The sequence below is a fragment of the Daucus carota genome, chromosome 5, assembly GCF_001625215.2.
Source record: "Daucus carota subsp. sativus chromosome 5, DH1 v3.0, whole genome shotgun sequence".
In the NCBI taxonomy this organism is placed as follows: domain Eukaryota; kingdom Viridiplantae; phylum Streptophyta; class Magnoliopsida; order Apiales; family Apiaceae; genus Daucus; species Daucus carota.
The window spans coordinates 18,215,893-18,235,478 of record NC_030385.2 but is presented as its reverse complement, the minus strand read 5'-3'; the positions used below and the strand labels follow the sequence as shown (position 1 = coordinate 18,235,478).

General features: G+C 31.3%; 3 protein-coding genes across 4 annotated transcripts; all 3 read right to left on the bottom strand.

Moving 5' to 3' along the window:
• Positions 1 to 680: 680 nt before the first annotated feature.
• LOC108221903 (general transcription and DNA repair factor IIH subunit TFB4) lies at positions 681 to 7,491 on the bottom strand. Of its 2 annotated transcripts, XM_017395761.2 has the most exons (13): positions 7,348 to 7,451; positions 6,868 to 6,957; positions 5,481 to 5,545; positions 5,277 to 5,371; positions 4,931 to 5,177; positions 4,791 to 4,837; positions 4,150 to 4,187; positions 4,014 to 4,059; positions 3,148 to 3,201; positions 2,995 to 3,063; positions 2,521 to 2,597; positions 2,181 to 2,276; positions 681 to 1,233 (listed from the first exon to the last, which is right to left on the bottom strand). In XM_017395761.2, exons 3-13 carry the CDS (start codon positions 5,509 to 5,511, stop codon positions 1,164 to 1,166), a joined length of 870 nt encoding a protein of 289 aa, XP_017251250.1. In that variant the 5' UTR covers positions 5,512 to 5,545; positions 6,868 to 6,957; positions 7,348 to 7,451; the 3' UTR covers positions 681 to 1,163. The 2 variants fall into 2 exon arrangements, with proteins under 2 accessions (XP_017251250.1, XP_017251249.1); XM_017395760.2 differs by lacking the exon at positions 6,868 to 6,957 and having other exon boundaries at positions 7,348 to 7,491.
• Positions 7,492 to 13,031: 5,540 nt separating this feature from the next.
• LOC135152783 (protein FAR1-RELATED SEQUENCE 1-like) lies at positions 13,032 to 13,451 on the bottom strand. Its single transcript, XM_064093885.1, has one exon. It carries the CDS (start codon positions 13,449 to 13,451, stop codon positions 13,032 to 13,034), a length of 420 nt encoding a protein of 139 aa, XP_063949955.1.
• An 83-nt stretch (positions 13,452 to 13,534) lies between these two features.
• Positions 13,535 to 15,367, bottom strand: LOC108221431 (protein FAR1-RELATED SEQUENCE 11-like). The gene is made up of 5 exons (XM_064093884.1): positions 14,630 to 15,367; positions 14,420 to 14,542; positions 14,137 to 14,294; positions 13,805 to 14,039; positions 13,535 to 13,654 (listed from the first exon to the last, which is right to left on the bottom strand). Exons 1-5 carry the CDS (start codon positions 15,365 to 15,367, stop codon positions 13,535 to 13,537), a joined length of 1,374 nt encoding a protein of 457 aa, XP_063949954.1.
• Positions 15,368 to 19,586: the final 4,219 nt, after the last annotated feature.

Below are 19,586 nucleotides of genomic sequence, written 5' to 3'. Positions count from 1 at the left end.
GCTAAGAGCATCTCCAAGAGCCTCCTTGTTGGCTCCTAAATATAATATAAAAAATGTGGCTTTTAGCAATTTAGGACAAAGTTAAGAGTGTAAACTCCAACAATACTCTCTACATTTCTTCTCTATTTCATATTTTATTCATTTATTGGGCTCCACTATAACAAAAGAGAGAGAGAGAGATGGAGGTGAATTGGAGAGAAGGATTTTTTTGTTGTGAAAAAATAAGTTAAGAGCAATGTAGTGGGTCTTAACTTTGAGGAGAGAGGAGAGAAAAACAAGATGCTCTTAGTGATTTAAAGAGCCACTAAGAGTCTCTTGAAGCAACATTTTTCCTTTCCCTCATCAAATCTCAAGTTAGGAGCCTAAATGAAGAATCTCTTGGAGATGCTATGAGAACTCTAGATTTCAACTTTAAAACTAATGTAATTAACGTAAATGTTTATTACCCCCCGCTCCATAAAACAATCAATTGGTACTTATGAAAACCATTTGCCCATTTCCCTATAGATACTGACGTGTATGTACAAAACCTGGCAAAGTGCAACGGTAAGTAATATAAACACAAGTATGATTATATACAAGGTGTGCATGACATATCTTAAGCATGTCCATTACAAATATAAGATTTTAGAGAGGATAAGTCTGCGCAGAAGAGGAGGCTGTTAAGCAAACACTCGAGGAGACTTTAATGCCAAAGTATAGATTGCATGTGTGCTCGAAAGTTAAGGGGGAGCTTGTATGTTTGCAGAATAGTAGTAACAACAGTACTACACATAAACCATGAACACATAGTTTGCATGTTTGCACAAAACTCAAAAGAGAGCTCCTATGTTTGCAAATTAACACAATACAACAAACTAAACAGATATTTAAGATGTAACTTCCCAGATAACTAGCAGCACAACAGTACTGAAAAAATGCTGCTGCCTATCAACAAACTCGCTCCTTGTGTGTATTTTGGTAATCTGTCATGATTGCGAAAACTTCTCATCAGCAACAATACACCTTTGTTTTCTTTCTTTCAGTTTTTTTTTTTTTTTTTGCCATGTCAACTGTACATATTTTGCTTGAAAAACATTGCCCAAAAAAGGAGCCCAGTGTTACTAGCAACATGATGGCCAACTAAACAATTCTATAGTACAAAACTTTGCTACAAATGTTCTTCATGAATCCGGAGCTTTTCTCTTCAAATTTGTAGGAGAAACAGTTGCTTGAGGTTGCCCAAAAGTTGACCTGCAAATCAGTTGCCACTCAGTAATACTTTAAATTAATCTTAACTGAGGAATATATGAACATCAAGAAACCATACTTATTGACAATTGGGGAAACTCATAAACGAACTTAGATGTATAGGGAAGGATTTATGACATCTATGACTCATCTCTATAATCACGCTTTAAATTAACGCTACACATAGAATGCAATATGATGGGATATTTAGCATAACAAATGACTACTTCCTTTAACTTGTCACCTTGGCCAGGGACAAAAGCATTATGTTTAGCAATCAATCACATTTCTCAAATTAATACAGTAGATTTTCACATGCCAACAAAAAATCCAGGTTCCAGAATCCTTGTATAAATAAGCACTGTCAGATTCTCAACAGCATCAAAAAATAATAATTCAAATAACCACTTATAGACTTATAGTCAGAGGCAGATAAACTAGAGGTTGCTTCATAAATATAAATGGCCGTGTTTTCAGTCTTGTTGACCACCTAAACATACTACTATCCACCAGATATAGCCTCACTTGATTAGCTTTATGATATTTGCAGAATTATCTTGCAACTACATGATAGCACAAGGTACAAAAAAAAGGTAATATTCTTGATATCACTACCAGTAGTTCTTAGCGCCCATATTTGGTAAAGTTTTGTAAGACTTTAAAATTTATGTCACAATGACTGGTTATACTTATACCCCTCTCCACACAAGCCTAAAACCTCAGAAAAAACCAACTAGATAGTATACCTAGCAATTCAACCTCTTTAAAAGTAGGAATATGCTTGCATTAGGAAAAAAAGATAAGAATATCTTGAATAAGGAAAAAATGATAAGAATATCTTACTTAGTATAAATAGCAATTCAACCCCATTAAAGCAAGAATATGCTTGCATTTGGAAAAAAAGATAAGAATATCTTGAATAAGTAACTTTTTGCATTAATCATACTCACCCACATGTTGAGCACTTCTTGTGAGGCTTGCAAAATATAGACAAACAGACAGAACATATGTAGCCCATATCAATTGTGCTTTTGTGGCAAAAACACCTGAGGACATTAAAGTTTTATGAGGATTAACAACCAAAATTCAAGAGCCGACATAATGCTGAATAGGAAAACTTTACATAGTATAGATAACTGGACTGGACTTCTGATAATTGTTATAAAACCGGGACTTCTGATTATTGTTATAAAACCAGGACTTCTGATAATTGCATTAATTTAGTGCAAACTAAGAAATTAAAATTTACAGGAAGATTGCAATATATAATGAAACTTAAGGAGAACTTACGAGGCACGAAAATCCACACCGACAGACTTGTGGAGTTGTATAAAACTACGAGAATGCAAATCTGTAGCAAATAGTGTCTACATGTAACAAAAGTATGACATAAGTAAACAAACAATGGGGTGTAAGAGGAAAGCAAAAAGGAACATATCATGGGAACTAAGAGCAGTACTATTACAACAAATTAATAAGGTCGGATATAGTAGTTCTGGCATAAAATGCCCCTCAGAAGAAAAAGAAGCAAACTTTTCTAATACAAGACAGCAACTAATTATATATAGTAGCCTTATTATAATATTCTACTTCCACTTAATAAAGAATCTAATATAAGTGAAGAAGCAGGTCCAAATGCAGTCATGCTGTTTTCAGACTAAAAAAATATTTAAATAAAGGATGTTGCTGCTTCATTGGCCACAGGAATTACACACACTCACAAAGATCTTTGCTTCACAATTTACTAGCCAGTAAAAGACGTACCGAAAGATACTGAAACAGCCCATCCAATTGTTGGGGCTTCGAATATATACCACCAGTTATATGAGAAGCCTGTTTACACAATATTCTTAAGCCAGCAAGAGTTAACAAGGAACAGAGGTACACAAATTAAACAAAATTAACAATAGAGGCTACCTGCTGCAGAAAAGCAGAATGCTGAGCTCCTATAACACAGGAATCTATAGGTAGCTGCAGAGAAACGTGCAAAGATTGAACTTAAGGAATTTAAAAAATGCCAGTTGAGCGAAGTCAATTTAGCCAATAACAATAACTGTGAAACAATTATATGGATGGATTGCAAGGTAAACGGAAACAACTTTGCAGTCAAATGCACCGATCACCCCCTCCCCCCCCCCCACCCCTCCCTCTTCCTTTCAATCTATCCGATACCCCATCGCATACAAATTTCTGTGTCAGTTTTAACTATTGAACACATACTTTTTCTACAGTCTCGCTGTTTGCAACCAAACTAAACAATGTATACTACGTGGAAATCTAATGCATCAATTCTCATATATGGTTAGTAGCTGGAAAAAATGGATTTTTACCCCTTGAAAATATTGCGAGAAAGCACTATTATAAACAGAGACACTACTTTCACCTTTAAGTCCTCCAGTGGCTGATGACAACCTTCATAAATCGTAAGCACAATGCAGCTACCATTGTGCACGAAGAATATAACAGCGCATGTAATTTGAATTAGGTGATGCAATAATGTCTATGAACCTCAAATTCTGGTGAGCATTTTTGCTGGCTACGGTATTACAGTATTGTTGTAGAAAGATGGTCTTCAATTTTACAGTAGCCAGGCCATAAAATATGTGAATTTATATTCTTTTTTTTTGGGGGTGTGTGTGTAGTGGTGGTGGGGCGGGCGGGGGGGGGGGGGGGGGGGGGGGGGTGTTTAAAACTATGATTGTTGAGCAAAAAAACCAACAACAGTGTTGTTAGTAAAAGCAAAATCATATCAAGAACTTAAGTGATAGTCTATGTTACAGTACCATTGAGCGTTGTGCTGAGAATATTGAATTCATGACTGCAACATATCTGCAAAGAGCAACATTATTTGTGTTAAAAGCCTGTGGAGAAGACAGTATATGTATCACTATACATTTTAACAGGAAAAACAATACGTACTGTCCAGGTCCATCTGGAGATCCATGCAAGCATAGTATCTGCCACATTTAATAAGTAATTTTGTTATAGTAATTCCTCAAATAAACTGTGATGTGAAAAATGAAGCAGGAAATGTACCCAGTTAATCATCTTATTCAGTATAGCAGCATAGTGCACATTTTAGAATTAAACAGAAAGAACACTGATAGACCCTTTAAAAAGTATGACACATAAAAAGTCAATGTAATACTTCAAAATCATATATGAGACATGAAATCTATATTCAAATATGCAGAGGTGCATTTACTACATGTGCCAACTACAAGTATAGAATACTGCACAGTGTAAAATTTAACTATCAAGCATTCAAATCCCAATAAAGAGAAATGCCAATCATTTTACAGAACAGCTAGTCTCCAAAACATATACACAATCAAATTAAGAAACCACTTTATAAATATGGCACATCATGTCAGGCCTTCGACATTCCCAAATCAACACAACTCTAAACAAAAATTAATCAAAAAGATATAAATTCACAGCCCGTAAACAATATTTGACAGCAAAACAGACACATAGAAGTTCAACAAAATGCACAACTGTGATGGCCTTGAACTTGATCCACGTTCTCACAATTTTCAAAAACATATGAAAATGCTTACCCGAGGCTGTGGATGAAGTGAGCCAGATCGCAATACCCGCTGTATATCTATTTGTCAAAGTTAAGATCAGATACAGAACATATATGTAACAACAATGTAAACATCACTGCTATAGAATCACTGCCTCCAACAAAGGATACAACAAAGAGCCATTGAAAGAGACCCTGATAGCAACGAAGACTTGATTCCATCAACTGAATCTTCAGCACTTAATTCTTCATCTTTAATCACAAACTCCTCTAACTTCTGCAACAAAGTCTCAGCTCTCTTATTTGGAGGTGCCAATGAAGAATCATATATGTAACCGCAGGAATTGACCCCCGTAGCAATACCAACAACTTGGTTAAGCTGGTTGAGCAAAAGTATTGAGTTCAAAAATGCTACAAGCTGCAAAAATTAGTCAATTAATTATTATGATTATTAATAAAGGTGGTGAAATTAAAGGAAGATATCAAAAGAGGAATATGATATAGAAAACGGAAATACATGAGAAAGGAATTTGGAGTATGGAAGGCCACTGTTATTTGTGCTCCAAAAGTATGGATTGGTGTCAATTAACACCACCAAAAGACTGACGTCATCTGTGAGAACAAGGACACAATCATAAACATAAACTAATTTTCAGTAAATAGAAGTTTCAAAAATCAAACAAAAATTGTGTTTGCAGAAAAGAAATGTCGAAAGAGTAACCTGTGTAAAGCTTTCTGGAAACCGGAGTCATACTTGCACACAAGAAAGGCGTGCACTTGTATTACCTGCAAATAAATGTTGATAGTATTCATCAAATATATTTAAGCAGTATTTGTTTAATCCGGAAGCACCTTAATACACTACTCTAAATGAGCAAGGGGCTTTTCATTGTTTAAGAAATTTAGTATCGAAGGTTGCAATTTAGTACGATCCAGATAATCGTACTCCTTACTGATATAAAAACAAAGTAAAATGATGGCAAAACTTAAAGCCACACCATAAATGTCATATTTAAGTGAATGCACTCATGACTCAGCACAATAACTAGTAAGAGCATTTTTGCCGACCAGTTTCCAAGTAGGCAGGTAAAATTTATAGAGGGAATCACAGAACATGAACACTAGGAACCCTATAATGTCTGTGATAATGGAGAATACTTTAGGTTGTGCCAGACAGAGATGGACAATCAAAATAAAATTCGAAATATGTATTTGACTCGTTTCTAAGAGTATAGCTTGATATAAGAAAATCTAGGTTGTTGAGGTTTAAACATGATTTTCAGTGAGAAAGCCAATTCAGTCTTACATTCTAGATTAAGAAATTTTGTATTGCTGTTGATAAATTGAAATAATCATTTCTTTAGATATGCCACATTCAGTGAATCAGGGGGGAGGGGGTGGTGGGATCTGAAAAATATCCTAGTAACTGTAAATCACATGAAGTAAGTTCTTTCTGCTGACAGCTAAATTGTAAATGATTACATTCCAGTCTATTAAGAAGTAATTATTTCACAATTCATACCTTAAAAGAGTTAAATCTTACATCAGAACAAACCAAGGTTTAACATTATTATCCAATCGTATTTGTATAATTAACAAACTAGAATCATATGCTTCATTCCTACAAAGTTTATTATATCTTACTTCAGAACTTTCAACAAAATCTTGTGACTCAAAAGAAAGTTAAAAAAACTGGTTGATGCAACTTCTGAAATGACTTTGGAAGAAAAAGGAAAAAGAAACTTCAGACTCAAGGACTAGCAAAGCATGCTCATTAGCAGCCTAAAATTCCTCAGAAACAAGGGCACCCAACTTTGCATTATTAAATAAACTTAAAACTCTCCAAACGCAGACACAGAAAAAATCTGCAGCATACTTTGAACTAGAAAAGCTAATTTTTTGTAAATTATGGAAGGATGAACTTTCATTAAACATGATATTGCTAAAGAATTGATATGATATAACTGAGGAAAGAGTGAGCCCTACACAATATATTAGTATAAAGAAAATAGCCATAATATTGATATTAAAGAAAAAAGCCGCAGACACATAACAGGAAGTGACAATACCCATAATACAGATTTGCGAGCTCAACTTAATTCACGCACCTAGCTACATTTTGCACAAAATAGGCTTCTTGATTACATTCCGGTTGAAGCAATATCGAAGTATATTAAAAAACAGCAAAGCCTTGACACCTTCTCACAAATTGGAAACATTAGAAGGAAAGCAACCATGATTAGCACAAGAAAATACAGTAAATATTAATATTGGAAGGTCTGTAATTGGCCAAGTAGTTAAACATAATGTAGTGACAATGTGACATAGAAAGGGTTTAAATGGCAAAAGCAGAGTTCAGTGGGGATTTTTGTCAAACAGATAGCATCATAAGATAAAGTCATAGACAAAATATACAGAAAGAAACAATCTCGAGCAACAAAGATATCAAAGACATGCCCAGTCAATCAAATAAATCACAATCCATACGAGGCTGAATATGAATACAGCATTCAGTAAAAATTAGGCGAATGAGGAGTTGGAACTGAAAGCAATAGTGTTGTTATAGTTGGAGCTGATGAGTTACTAACCGGAGGCTACTCCTGCGAGTGAATGTGAATGTGAATTGTGATCGATCTCTTCACTCTCAGCTTCTTTTAAAATTATACAAGTAAATTGACCTCTTACAAAATTTAACCCAATCTCTTGGGCGTGTTTGAGCAATATTTTTTTTTTCAAATTTAAGTGTTTATTTTTATTATTTAAGAAAATATATTGTTATGATTTATTCTTTTGATATAAATGTTAAGATGTGTTTTATATTCGTTAGTTAATAAAAAATAAGGACTTTTTTCAAGAAAAAGGTATAGTTATTATATGTACTTTATTCGGACATGTTCTTAATTAAAAAATCGAGATATTTCAAATTATTTGTTGCTGGTAAAATTTCTGACTTTATTTCAATATTAAACCTCGAATATATAAGAGTTATGGATCGAAACTCTTTAAAAAGAGGATCTTTTGTCTCATGTTAGCATGGTCCAGTATCCATATGAAACTTTCGTTATTGGGTTAGCATACTTTTTACTGTTTTTAACGATTCACTTGGCATTATGATGATACAAGTCTAAATAAGTCCTTATTTTTTATTTTTAAAAAAACCAAAGTTAGCCAAACGGCCACTAGATACGAATACGATCTGCTTCTACATCTGTATGGTGTGAGCTTATTTTAATCAGATAATAAATATGCATAAAGCGTTTTTATTATTATTAGAATCGGTTCGCCAATGATGATTTGAGAATAATTTTGAGATACATACACGAAATGAGCAAAAAAAAAAAAAATGATCACATTAAACCATAAACTTTGATTATAAACTTATTTATCATTACACTACATTCAACTTGACATTTTATTTTAGAAATCTTAGCAGATAAACTATATATATTTTGTAATGTTCTATTCTCTTTTAAATTTAGCTAGCATTGTAGCCCGTATTAGGGATGGACATGTTCTCATACGCATGAATGGATGATACTAGTCCTTTTCGATGACCGAGAATGCAAATAATAGAGAGTTTACAGTTGTGTTAAATTCGGGTCCTTATTGTTACAGTACGGTGCAAACATATCTTCTATCGTTTAAGCGCTGCACTAATTGTTAATGTGAGTTAGAAATCGTTGTTGCTGAAATGTTATAAGCAAAGTGTAGGTTTTCCAAACTCAATGAAAGCACCGATCTTAAGTTTTCCTATTCGAGAAGGCTATTCTCGAGAAAAATTATGTAAGAAAAAATAGTACTAATTTTATTTATAATCATCTGGTCTATAAGAATTCCTATTTGTAAACGATAGGAGTGACCGGATAAAATAAAAAGACCTAATTTGATAACTTCAATCACCTCATCTGTAACTTGAAACACCTAAGTTGAACAACTAATAATATTCTAAGTATGTTGTACTTATCATTGCCAACCAAACTATTTTAGCCAATAATTATGACCTCACTTCATACATATCTCTGCATTTTAACTGATGGTCTGACCTTGCAGTTGGATTTGTAATTCAGATTGATTTAATTTATAAGATAATGTGGATTTGGGTGATACCCACGGGTATCTTATTGATATGTTAGTGGTTTGTATATAATCAGATATGAGATTATATACAAGAATAATTGAATTATAAGTATAAATATTGTAGCATGCTAATTATATGTTACATGCTGATGTGACTATCTGTTTAATTGTTTGACACTACATGTATATATTATTTGTATATAGTATAAGTACATATTGCGAAGAGTATGTAAAATAATTTCGATTATGCGATTTAGACGACGCTCTGGATTTTTCGCCAACTGAAGTATTGTTGTGCTTATATAGTCTATTGAGACTCGTACATCAACGACTTTCAGAAGCAATTGAATAGTATTGCAAGTGAAGTCAGAAATAGTTCGATTAGGCGAGATTGTGTCGTAAGATAGTCCAGTAAAATGTAGTAATTGCAGAAATTAGCAGAGTTGAGGCAAGTCTATGAATCTCGATTCAAGTGACCGTGGAGTCACCTGTTTTCACTGTAAGAGGCAACTTTTTAAACTCCCTCTTTTGACAACGCAAGTTTTCATCTATGACTTGTACTTACAGCAAGCATTACTATCTAGATTTGATATTTAAAAGTACAAATGTTTTTATCTTTATCTTGTGATTTAAAATATCTAATATCTCAAGTTTGATCCTTTTACTGTTATATATACAGTGACAACTTTATTAGAAAAGTATTATGATTCTTATTTAATCAGTTTTCTGAAAATTGATGTTTGAGTTATTTTATTGTTTAAAACTATTGTTGGCTATATGTAGTATTAGTCTGATACTACAATATAAGCCTGATTTTCTGTCCTAGACTTCAACCCTGGATTTTAAATAGCGAAAATAGCTTGTTGATTCCTTTGAACCGTATTTGCGGTGGATTTTCAAACCATACTCAGACTTAGACAAATTGATTTTGACAGTTTTTTGAGATTGAAAACGAAAGAGTTTGTAGAAGACTTTTTTAAGAGACGATTGTATAGCATAACGGGCTGATTAATCGCCCGGCCAGATAGACCAGCAAAAATATGTTGTTTTATGCGTCGGAGGCCGAGACGACAGTCCAACGAAGGGCTATTTCTGTATTATATGACATTTTAATACCGTCGCCAAAAGCTAATGTGTTGCCTTATATTTGCTACGTACGAACTGAGACATTTTTCTGTGATTTGAGACATGCTTCTATGAATTTAAAAGGTATCCATATTAATTGTTGTGAACATCTTGAGCCCGTTTAGCTGACTTTATGACTAATGACTTATGACTTAACGCGACTTATTTGATAAGCTGGGAGTTTAAAATGTCTGTATGGGTAAATTTTAATTATTAATGACTTATAGGTTATTAAAAATATAATAATGAAAATGAAAGTGATTTATGGGGTAATTTATGACATATGGTTAATTTTTATCATAAAGAAAAGTTAAAAAAAATTAAGTCACTAAAAAAAGTAGCTCAAACTAACTTTTGGTTTTAAGTCAATTTTTGACTTATTCCTGACTTTAAGTCGACTTCCGATTCATTACACAAACAAACATTTTTCAATTTAAAGTTAGAAACAACTTTAAACCCTAGTTTTAAGTTTAAACAAACAGGCTCCTAGTATCCGGATATAATATCAAAATACCCACCATTGTCATCAAAAACGCGATCTTCATGAGTACTCAATTAAGCGACGATAATCACAATGGGTCCGTTTGGGTGAGATTAAAATAAGTTGTTAGGTCCAAAGTATCGTAGAAGGCAATTTAAAATTCTTTCGAATCTTGCGGATAAACAAATTGCAGTCCTGTAATGGGTTCCGTGTTCCGAATATATATCGGGTCGATTTCTGAGGATATGAAAATATTAAATCAACATGCAATATTTTCCAAAGTATATCTGTATATCGATAAATACCTCGAAGGGTGCTATAAATTCAAACCCGAAGATTGGCTACAAGAGCTACCACTACACTCACTCAAAATCCTAGCTTCTAAAAATATATCTATTACAAAGCTAAGCTAATATTTATTTGTGTGTGTGGTAGTGTGCAGAGCACAACAGCTCTTATATATTGTATATTTGTGACAAGCACTTCACAACTATTTATAGGCTTTCAAACAAACTAACCATGGTTAAGCCAGGTGATCCAAGTTGCGCCAAATACAATATATATATATATATATATATATATATATATATATATATATTTGAATATGAAGCTGCGTCAATTCATATATACATATATATATAGTAAAGATGCGCCATACAGTATGATTCTGTAAGTTTACTTAGAAAAATTTCCAAGTAAAGCAAACTTGCGCCACCTTTGACTTTTAGGTCAAAACCTGCGCCAAGGAGGAGTTTACTGTGTCCAGTGTTTGATCACTTAGAATTTATTCTAAGTGTTCAAACTTGCTCCACTGTTGTATATAGGAGAAGTCAAACCTTGCGCTAGTCAAATGTTGTGCTCCAAGGGCTTCCCTGTATACTGACTCAGAAATTATCTAAGTTAAAAGAAACTTGCGCCTCACAGTGAAGTATATCACTGTTGTCTCTCTTTTGACTTCAACCTTGCGCCAAGACTTAAACTTGCGCCTTCTTGCACACTGGAGACAGAGTTATATACTTAGAGAAATTCTAGGTCTGTGAACTTGCGCCTGTACAGTAGAGGACTCCGCTGTTATCTCTCCTCGGGCTTCATCCAGGTCAAACCTTACGCCATGTATGCTTCCAGTGTGTTCACAGTATAAATGACTTAGACAAAATCATTCACAGGTGAACTTGCGCCAGGTAATGTCTTGTGTGAAACCCTACATGCACATGCAAACCCTAGAGTGTCCTAGACACATGACATCATCTCCATGCATGCATAATATATAATATATTATATTATGTTGTGTTTATATATTAATAAATTAAAGTATATATATATATTTATATACACATATATATGTTATTTATATGAACATATAATAATATATGTACATATATTTAAATATATTCTCATATATTCAAATATCAGTTTTTCTCCCATGTGCCCAAGGGCACACGCTAAGAGTCATACATTTTCACTTTTCAATGATAATTAATGTCAGTCAGCTGTATTTTAGCTTATCCCCATAGAAACTGATAATTATCTCACACCTAACACTGCTTCTACTTAACCACGGTTAAAGGCCTCATTCACTTTTCTTTTTTCTTTTTTTTTTCATGTTCACAGACTTTCTCACGTTCTTTTGTATCTACTTTTATTTCAATAATAAACATGTTTAATACTTTATTAGTCTATATCTAAAAAATTAATTCAAAAATATTTTATTATATAATTTTATATATTGATACAAACACTCTTAAAATTTTAATATATTTAGAAACACAATTACTTTTGTAATATTTCTTAAATTTCAATAAAATCATTTTACACTTTAGTAATTCCACGACAATAAATTTTAGAATATAAACACATTAATTTTTTTTAATTCTATTTTAACATGCAAATGCTTTCAATTTTCTTTACAAGAGTTGCATCTTTTATTCTTCCGGCATAAAGAGCTAAAATAAAATATTTTGTAATCATAAATTATTGTATATCTATGTTATCATGGAACTAAAAAATCATGGAACTAAAAAAAAATATTTTAGAATCATTATTGCTTTCCTAATATTCTTTGCTTTTCAATCAAATTATTTCACACTTTAGTAATATGTAGACAACAATTTTAATATATAAACACATTATAACTTATTTTTAATTTTTATAATATCTCTTATTTTTAATTTTATTATAACATGCAAAGGCTTTATTATTTCTTCACAAAAATTACATCTTTCATTCTTCTCTTCCTTCATGTATAGTTAATATTAAATTATTTAATTTTTTAATAACTTAATTTTGTAAACAATACACTTTTGTGAATTTAATATCCGAGCTCACATTATTCACCAATTAATTTTTTCTTAATTTTTTTAATCACAAATTATTGTATATTTATGTATCAAAATAATGTATAATATTGTTAAAAATAATTTTTAGCTGCAAAATTAATTAGAATAGTTTCATACCAACCGCGTAAAATTCAACAAAGAAACTTAATACTAATAGTGTTCTTAAAATTTAAGATGATAAATTGGATTCAAGACTTCACTATCTGCAGCACTTTTGCTCTGTTTCTGAGGCCTTTGCAAATGCTTTGTTTCTTCATCTTTCTCCTTTTCCGGACATGTGACCTTGTTGTTTGCAAAATCTGCATGATCTCACTTGCTTCATATTCATTTCTTTTCCTCTTTTTGCTCTTTTACTCTTTGGACGTCCTTTGGTCTTTGATTTAGGAGGGCAATGAACAGTTTGAGCTAAATTAGTGTCCTGCTGCTCATAACTTTCTCCAGTAGTTTCATCAACCAAATCCACTATATCTTGATCAGATTCAATCTTACTATGCCAACGCAATGGAAAATAAGAAGATGGAATAGTGAACACATCTTGGTGAAGGAACACACTCAATATATGGCGGCAAATGATCCCCCAAAACTCAAAGTGTTTGCATGAACAAACCAACATTTGTCCATTCCACCCAACTAGATGTTTTTGTGTATTCTCTTGAGTATAATGTTGCACCATAAATCCGCCTAAATAGCCCGTGTCTACAATGTAGTGAGTAGCTCTTTCAAACTGTTCTTGAAATTTTTTGAAAGAGAATGGAGTCAAGATGTTTTGTGCTGCTCTTCAAGTGGGGATAAAGTTCGGAGTGAAGCTCCTCTGTATTTCTCCAACATTCTAACTTGCAACTGATTTTGCTCAATATCTTCAATAGCCAAATCAACCTATAAAAATATTAATATTAGAAATAAACTACATTACAATAATAAAATATAAATAAAAAATATATTGTCACATGTAACCTATATACAATGACATTAATATAACAATACAACTATGTACCAATAAAATTATAAAGAATAGAAAATACTTACTTGCTTTATGAACAGGCTTAAGCATATACGTGAAGTTGTAAATCTCTTGATAAATGCATTAAAACTTTCGCATCTCCCTGTTGTGGTCATTCCAGCAAAAAAGTGTTCACGGAGATAAGAAGGCACCCATGAATGCCTTATGCTGTGTAAGCCCACTACATGTTTATTCTTCTCCAACTTATATTTCTCAATTACTTGAGGCCACCTATTCTCGAACTCCTCCTGAGTATCAAGTCTATACAAAGTATAGAAATCTGAACACCAATTAAAATATTGTGTACGGAGGATTCCAGTGAACCAACTACTAAATTTTGATGTGATGTGCCATATACAAAAGGCATGTTTTGTTAAAGGCAAATTTTGATGTGATGTGCCATATACAAAAGGCATGTTTTGTTAAAGGCATTTCCTCTGCAATAGCTTGTGTCATCCAAGGATCTTGATCAGTTAGTATGGATTTAGGAGTTTTTTTCATCATGGACACAAATGTCTGCATATATTATATACAAATAAATAAATTAACAAATATATTTAAATAAAAAACACAACTATATATATATATATATATATATATATATATATATATATATATATAATTAAAAAAAATCAACTAACCCTCATCAACCAAGAGAATGTACTTTTAGTCTCATTGCGGAGAAGAGCACATCCAAATAATATGCTTCTACCATGATTGTCAACTCCAACAAAAATACCCAATGGCATGTCATAAGCATTAATCTTGTATGTTGTATCAAACACCACAACATCTCCAAATAATTGATACGAGTTAAAACAGTGAGCTGGTGACCAAAAAATATGTTATACTTTTCTTTCATCATCAAGCTTAACACAGTACTGAAAATTTTTATTCTCTTTTTTGGCTATCTTGCAATATTCCAAAAAATCTAATACATCATTTTTTGCTTTCTCGGTGCGAAATCTACTAAAAAAATTGTGAACATCTTTTGAAGTAAACGAAAGGTGACCATGTCTAACATTCTTTTCAAGCTCAATCACACGCATGATTTGCTTCACATTAAGACCTCCATCTTTCAATAAAAGAATACGTTTCTCATCATCATTTGTCATAAAACGATAAGATGGAAGAAAACGTACCTCTTCCTGTGAAAGTAACTCATGATTATGTATAGCAACAAACTCAGTGACATGCCATTGTTCTGGAAAAATCTCAAAAGATTTCTTTAGTTTTACCCTCATATGAGCTTTGCAATCACATCTTGTAGATGCAGTGTTTCGTTGCTTCATCACAGGATCTGCTATCTTTGATTGTTGAAAACCCTCACGATGACACACAAAATCTCTTCTCTTGATTTTTCCATCTTTGTTTTTGTCAAATCTTGTTTTACGGACAGAAAATCCATGTTGTTTAGCATATTTATGGTAAAACAAATATGCTTCTTCTTCGCTCAAAAAACACTGGCCTGTGAAAGGCTCAAAATTGATACATTCACTTTCTTGCTCATATTCCTGTTCAATGACTTCTTGCTCTTCTTGAATGGCTTCTTGACAAGGTTTGTTTAGATCAATAATATTCATATTCATTTTAGTGAGAAGATATGAATTGGTTGTGTAGAACACATACTAAAAGAAGGGTTTAGGAGGGAAGCAGAGACTAAGACTTGGCGGGTGAATGTGAAGCGACTAACTATGTATTCAAGAATGAAAGATGTAATTTTTGTAAAGAAATAATAAATCCTTTAAATGTTATAATAAAACTAAAAAGTAAGAGATATTACAAAATTATAAATAATGTGTTTATATATTAAAATTATTGTCTACATATTACTAAAGTGTAATTTTTTTATTAAAAAGCAAAGAATATTTGGAAAGAATTAATGATTCTAAAATAATTTATTATTTTTTCTAGTTCCATTATACATAGATATACAATGATTTATGATTAAAAAGAATTAAATAAGGTAATCTGTGAATAATGTGGCCGCAGGTATATTAATATTAAATTTCACAAAATTTATTCTAGTTTACAAAATATTTTATTTTAACTCTTTATGCCGGAAGAATAAAAGATGCAACTCTTGTAAAGAAAATTGAAAGCATTTGCATGTTAAAATAGAATTAAAAAAAATTAATGTGTTTATATTCTAAAATTTATTGTCGAGGAATTACTAAAGTGTAAAATGATTTTATTGAAATTTAAGAAATATTACAAAAGTAATTGTGGTTCTAAATATATTAAAATTTTAAGAGTGTTTGTATCAATATATAAAATTATTATTAATAAAATATTTTTGAATTAATTTTTTAGATATAGACTAATAAAGTATTAAACATGTTTATTATTGAAATAAAAGTAGATACAAAAGAACGTGAGAAAGTCTGTGAACATGAAAAAAAAAAAAGAAAAAAGAAAAGTGAATGAGGCCTTTAACCGTGGTTAAGTAGAAGCAGTGTTAGGTGTGAGATAATTATCAGTTTCTATGGGGATAAGCTAAAATACAGCTGACTGACATTAATTATCATTGAAAAGTGAAAATGTATGACTCTTAGCGTGTGCTCTTGGACACATGGGAGAAAAACCGTTCAAATATATATAATATACAATTATATGTAAATACAAATACATATATATATAAATATATATAGAGATATATATAGTTATTTATAAATATAAATATATGAAGAAAGGTATATATAAATATATACATATATATAATATTTATATAAACATATAGTAATATATATACACATATATTTAAATATATATAATATACATATAACTATGTGTAAATATAAATATAAATATATATATAAAGATATATATAGCTCTCTCTAAATATAAATATATTTAGGCACATAATATAATATATATATACACTTAAATATATAAATGTTTATATAAAATATAAATACATATACTATATACATATACATATGTTTAAAAACATATATACATATATATTATATATATTATATTTAACTAAATATACATATATAATTATATTTGTACATATACAAATATATAAGTGCACACATATATAAAATGTCACTTCCTGATATGGCTTTCTATGGAAACTTTGACATATGGCATTTGAGCAGTAAGCTTTGGCATATCTTGCAGAGGCTAGGCATTTGGCTTGGATTGGCTTTGGAACAAATGACTTGTTAACTTGATCAATTTCTTCGATTGATAAATACTCTGCATAACTTCGTATGTGCTGACGCTTAATGCACTGGTCTGCTTCACAAGCGACTAACACTGAAGTCAAACATTGTACCGTCTTTGTCAGCAAACATTGATCAGTCGGTTCCGGGTTAGTTTATGCTTCAGTTTGTTGATTATAAATAACCAACCAAGATATATAGATATATCTTGCTTCAGGGGTTGCACTGAAATCTTTCGAGTACTTGGACAATATCTTCATTGCTTCCACAATCTTGAATGCTTCAATCTTTATTCTTCACTGAGGCATGAACATATTAATGAACTTCTTCCAGTGAACTTATTCCTTCAAGACTGTAGATGACTTCTTCAACCTTTGTCTTCGTATTTTCCGATTCCGGTGCAGGCGTAGTGTTATTTACTTGTCCTGTTTTATTGTTGAGTTATCATCCTAATGTAACAGATAGGGTTGTCTTTACATTTAGACTTACATAAGTGTTTCTTACTTAAATTAAAAAAATAAAGTGAAAGTTAGAAGCAGGTTAATACTTATAAGTGATTAAAGTTTTTGAGAAAGAAGTAGAAGTCATGAAACAAAAGTTATTATTTTCAATTTTTTACATGTACTTCTTGATTTTTTTACAAAAACTGTACAAATAAGTACATTTACTTACAAACCCAGAAGTCGGGTTTTTAAACCCATCAAAAACACAACCTATATATATCATTCCGTTAAATTTTAAAAAAAAGTTAACGAAAAAGTTAGCAAACAGATAATTTGTTTGTTACAATTTTTTAATATTTGTTTGCTAGTAATCTAGTATAGGTTTTTCTTATAAGATCATACGACTAGAAAAAAAAAAAGAGAAGAGAAATCCTTTAAAAATAGCTGACATCAAATAAGTTATCTATCTAATTACCACTAAATATATTTAAATTTTTTTTGAAATTCCCTTTTACACATACCGTGTCTAGAAATAAATTACTTCTTCCGATCCATTTTATATGACCCTTATTCATTTTCGGGACGTTCCAAAAAGAATTTACCAAATAAATAAATTATGAAAGCTTAGTAACAGAGGGTCATGTTCCACATGGAACCATTAAACATAGATACATTGGAACCTTTAACTTATTTCTAGTATTAGTTAGGGTTTTGCAGCAGAACTGCACATGAAAAAATGTCTTATTTATGTATAATATTTTGAAATTACTTTTGAACACACTGAACGATGAAAAAAACATGTATTTAGATTTAGATCCCGAAAATCTATGTAAGATATAGGGTCTTGTAACAGAACCTCAGTGATTCCATGATTTAAAAATATAGGGTCATTTAACAGAACCTCAGTGATTCCATGATTTTATTTTAAGCATCGGTTGTGTATTAAGCGCGACCCCAGTAACAGATTGTGGAAGCTAAGTAATAGTGTAATTTGATTCTTCAAGACTTGCACACTCCCTTCAGCTCTTTTTTTTTTTTTTTCCCGTCAGCCCCTCAGCTCTTTTTAAGTAGTGTTGTAAAAAGCGGGAATCGGACTTAATCAGTGAACTCACGGAACAAGGATTTATCGGAAATTAATTGAATTGATCGGGATTAATTGGATGATTAATTGATTAATCGGATATTTAATCAGTTCGATGAGCTACGGAATATGGATTAATCGGTGACTAATCGTGATTAATCTCCGACTTTTAGAACAGAGTTTTTAAGTATCAATCAAGACATTTGTTGATTTTAGACTTCAGAAGAAATATTTTGCATAATTAGAGAAGGGTTTTATATCAAACTGTCCACCCATTTCGTCAAAAAATCTCACCTAACCCACCCAAAAAATTTCGGACTCATGTAAGCCACTATAAACAAAATATATATCATCACTATTCATAGCTCTTTACTTAAACATTTATAAAAAATCAACCGTTTATTTTTTTTCTACAAAACCACTTCGAGTACTTTGATAATAGTCCCAAGTATTTATCAAAATAATTTGGGAGTTCCTAAAGCAACATAGCTAGGATGATCATATAACTATATCTATAACTATATATTTTATTTAACTACATGGCTATGTTGCTTTAGAAATTCCCAAATTATTTTAATAAATACCAGGAACTATTATGAAAGTACTCGAAGTGGTTTTGTAGTAAAAAAATAAACGGTTAATTTTTTATAAATAATTAAGTAAAAATGTATGAATAATGAAGTGGGTAAAATGATATATATTTGGTTTATAGTGACTTAAATGAGTCCGAAATTTTTTAGGTGGGTCAAGTGAGATTTTTTGACGAAATGGGTGGCCAGTTTGATATAAAACCCAATTAGAGAATAGTTGTATTCGGAGACACCTCTTAAATTTAATAAGTAATATATCTATAAATTAAAATTAGGGTTAATTATCAAGTTGGTCACTGAAGTGGGCTTAATATTATCATCTGAATAATATATTTATATTCTATCAAGTTTATTTATTATTTATATTTTATTATATAGTAATTTCTTTGTTTTAGTTAAAAATAAAGAATAAATAAACTTGATAAAATCTAAATATATTATCATAAATATTAGAAGTCATAACTTTTTACTTGATTTTGTGAGTAAAACTTTATAAATAATATTTTCACTGCTTGAACTCATAT

Excerpts from the sequence above, each read along its gene's own strand:
- LOC108221431 (XM_064093884.1), bottom strand. The coding sequence starts at position 15,367 with ATGAATATGAATATTATTGATCTAAACAAACCTTGTCAAGAAGCCATT. Across the intron at positions 14,295-14,419 it reads CATTCTCTTGGTTGATGAGG|ACATTTGTGTCCATGATGAA; the intron begins GTTAGTTGATTT and ends TAATATATGCAG. Across the intron at positions 14,040-14,136 it reads TTTAACAAAACATGCCTTTT|ACTTGATACTCAGGAGGAGT; the intron begins GTATATGGCACA and ends TACTTTGTATAG.
- LOC135152783 (XM_064093885.1), bottom strand. The coding sequence starts at position 13,451 with ATGGTGCAACATTATACTCAAGAGAATACACAAAAACATCTAGTTGGG.
- LOC108221903 (XM_017395760.2), bottom strand. The coding sequence starts at position 5,511 with ATGACTCCGGTTTCCAGAAAGCTTTACACAG. Across the intron at positions 3,064-3,147 it reads ATTCTGCTTTTCTGCAGCAG|GCTTCTCATATAACTGGTGG; the intron begins GTAGCCTCTATT and ends TTGTGTAAACAG. Across the intron at positions 1,234-2,180 it reads AAGAAGTGCTCAACATGTGG|GTCAACTTTTGGGCAACCTC; the intron begins GTGAGTATGATT and ends ACTGATTTGCAG.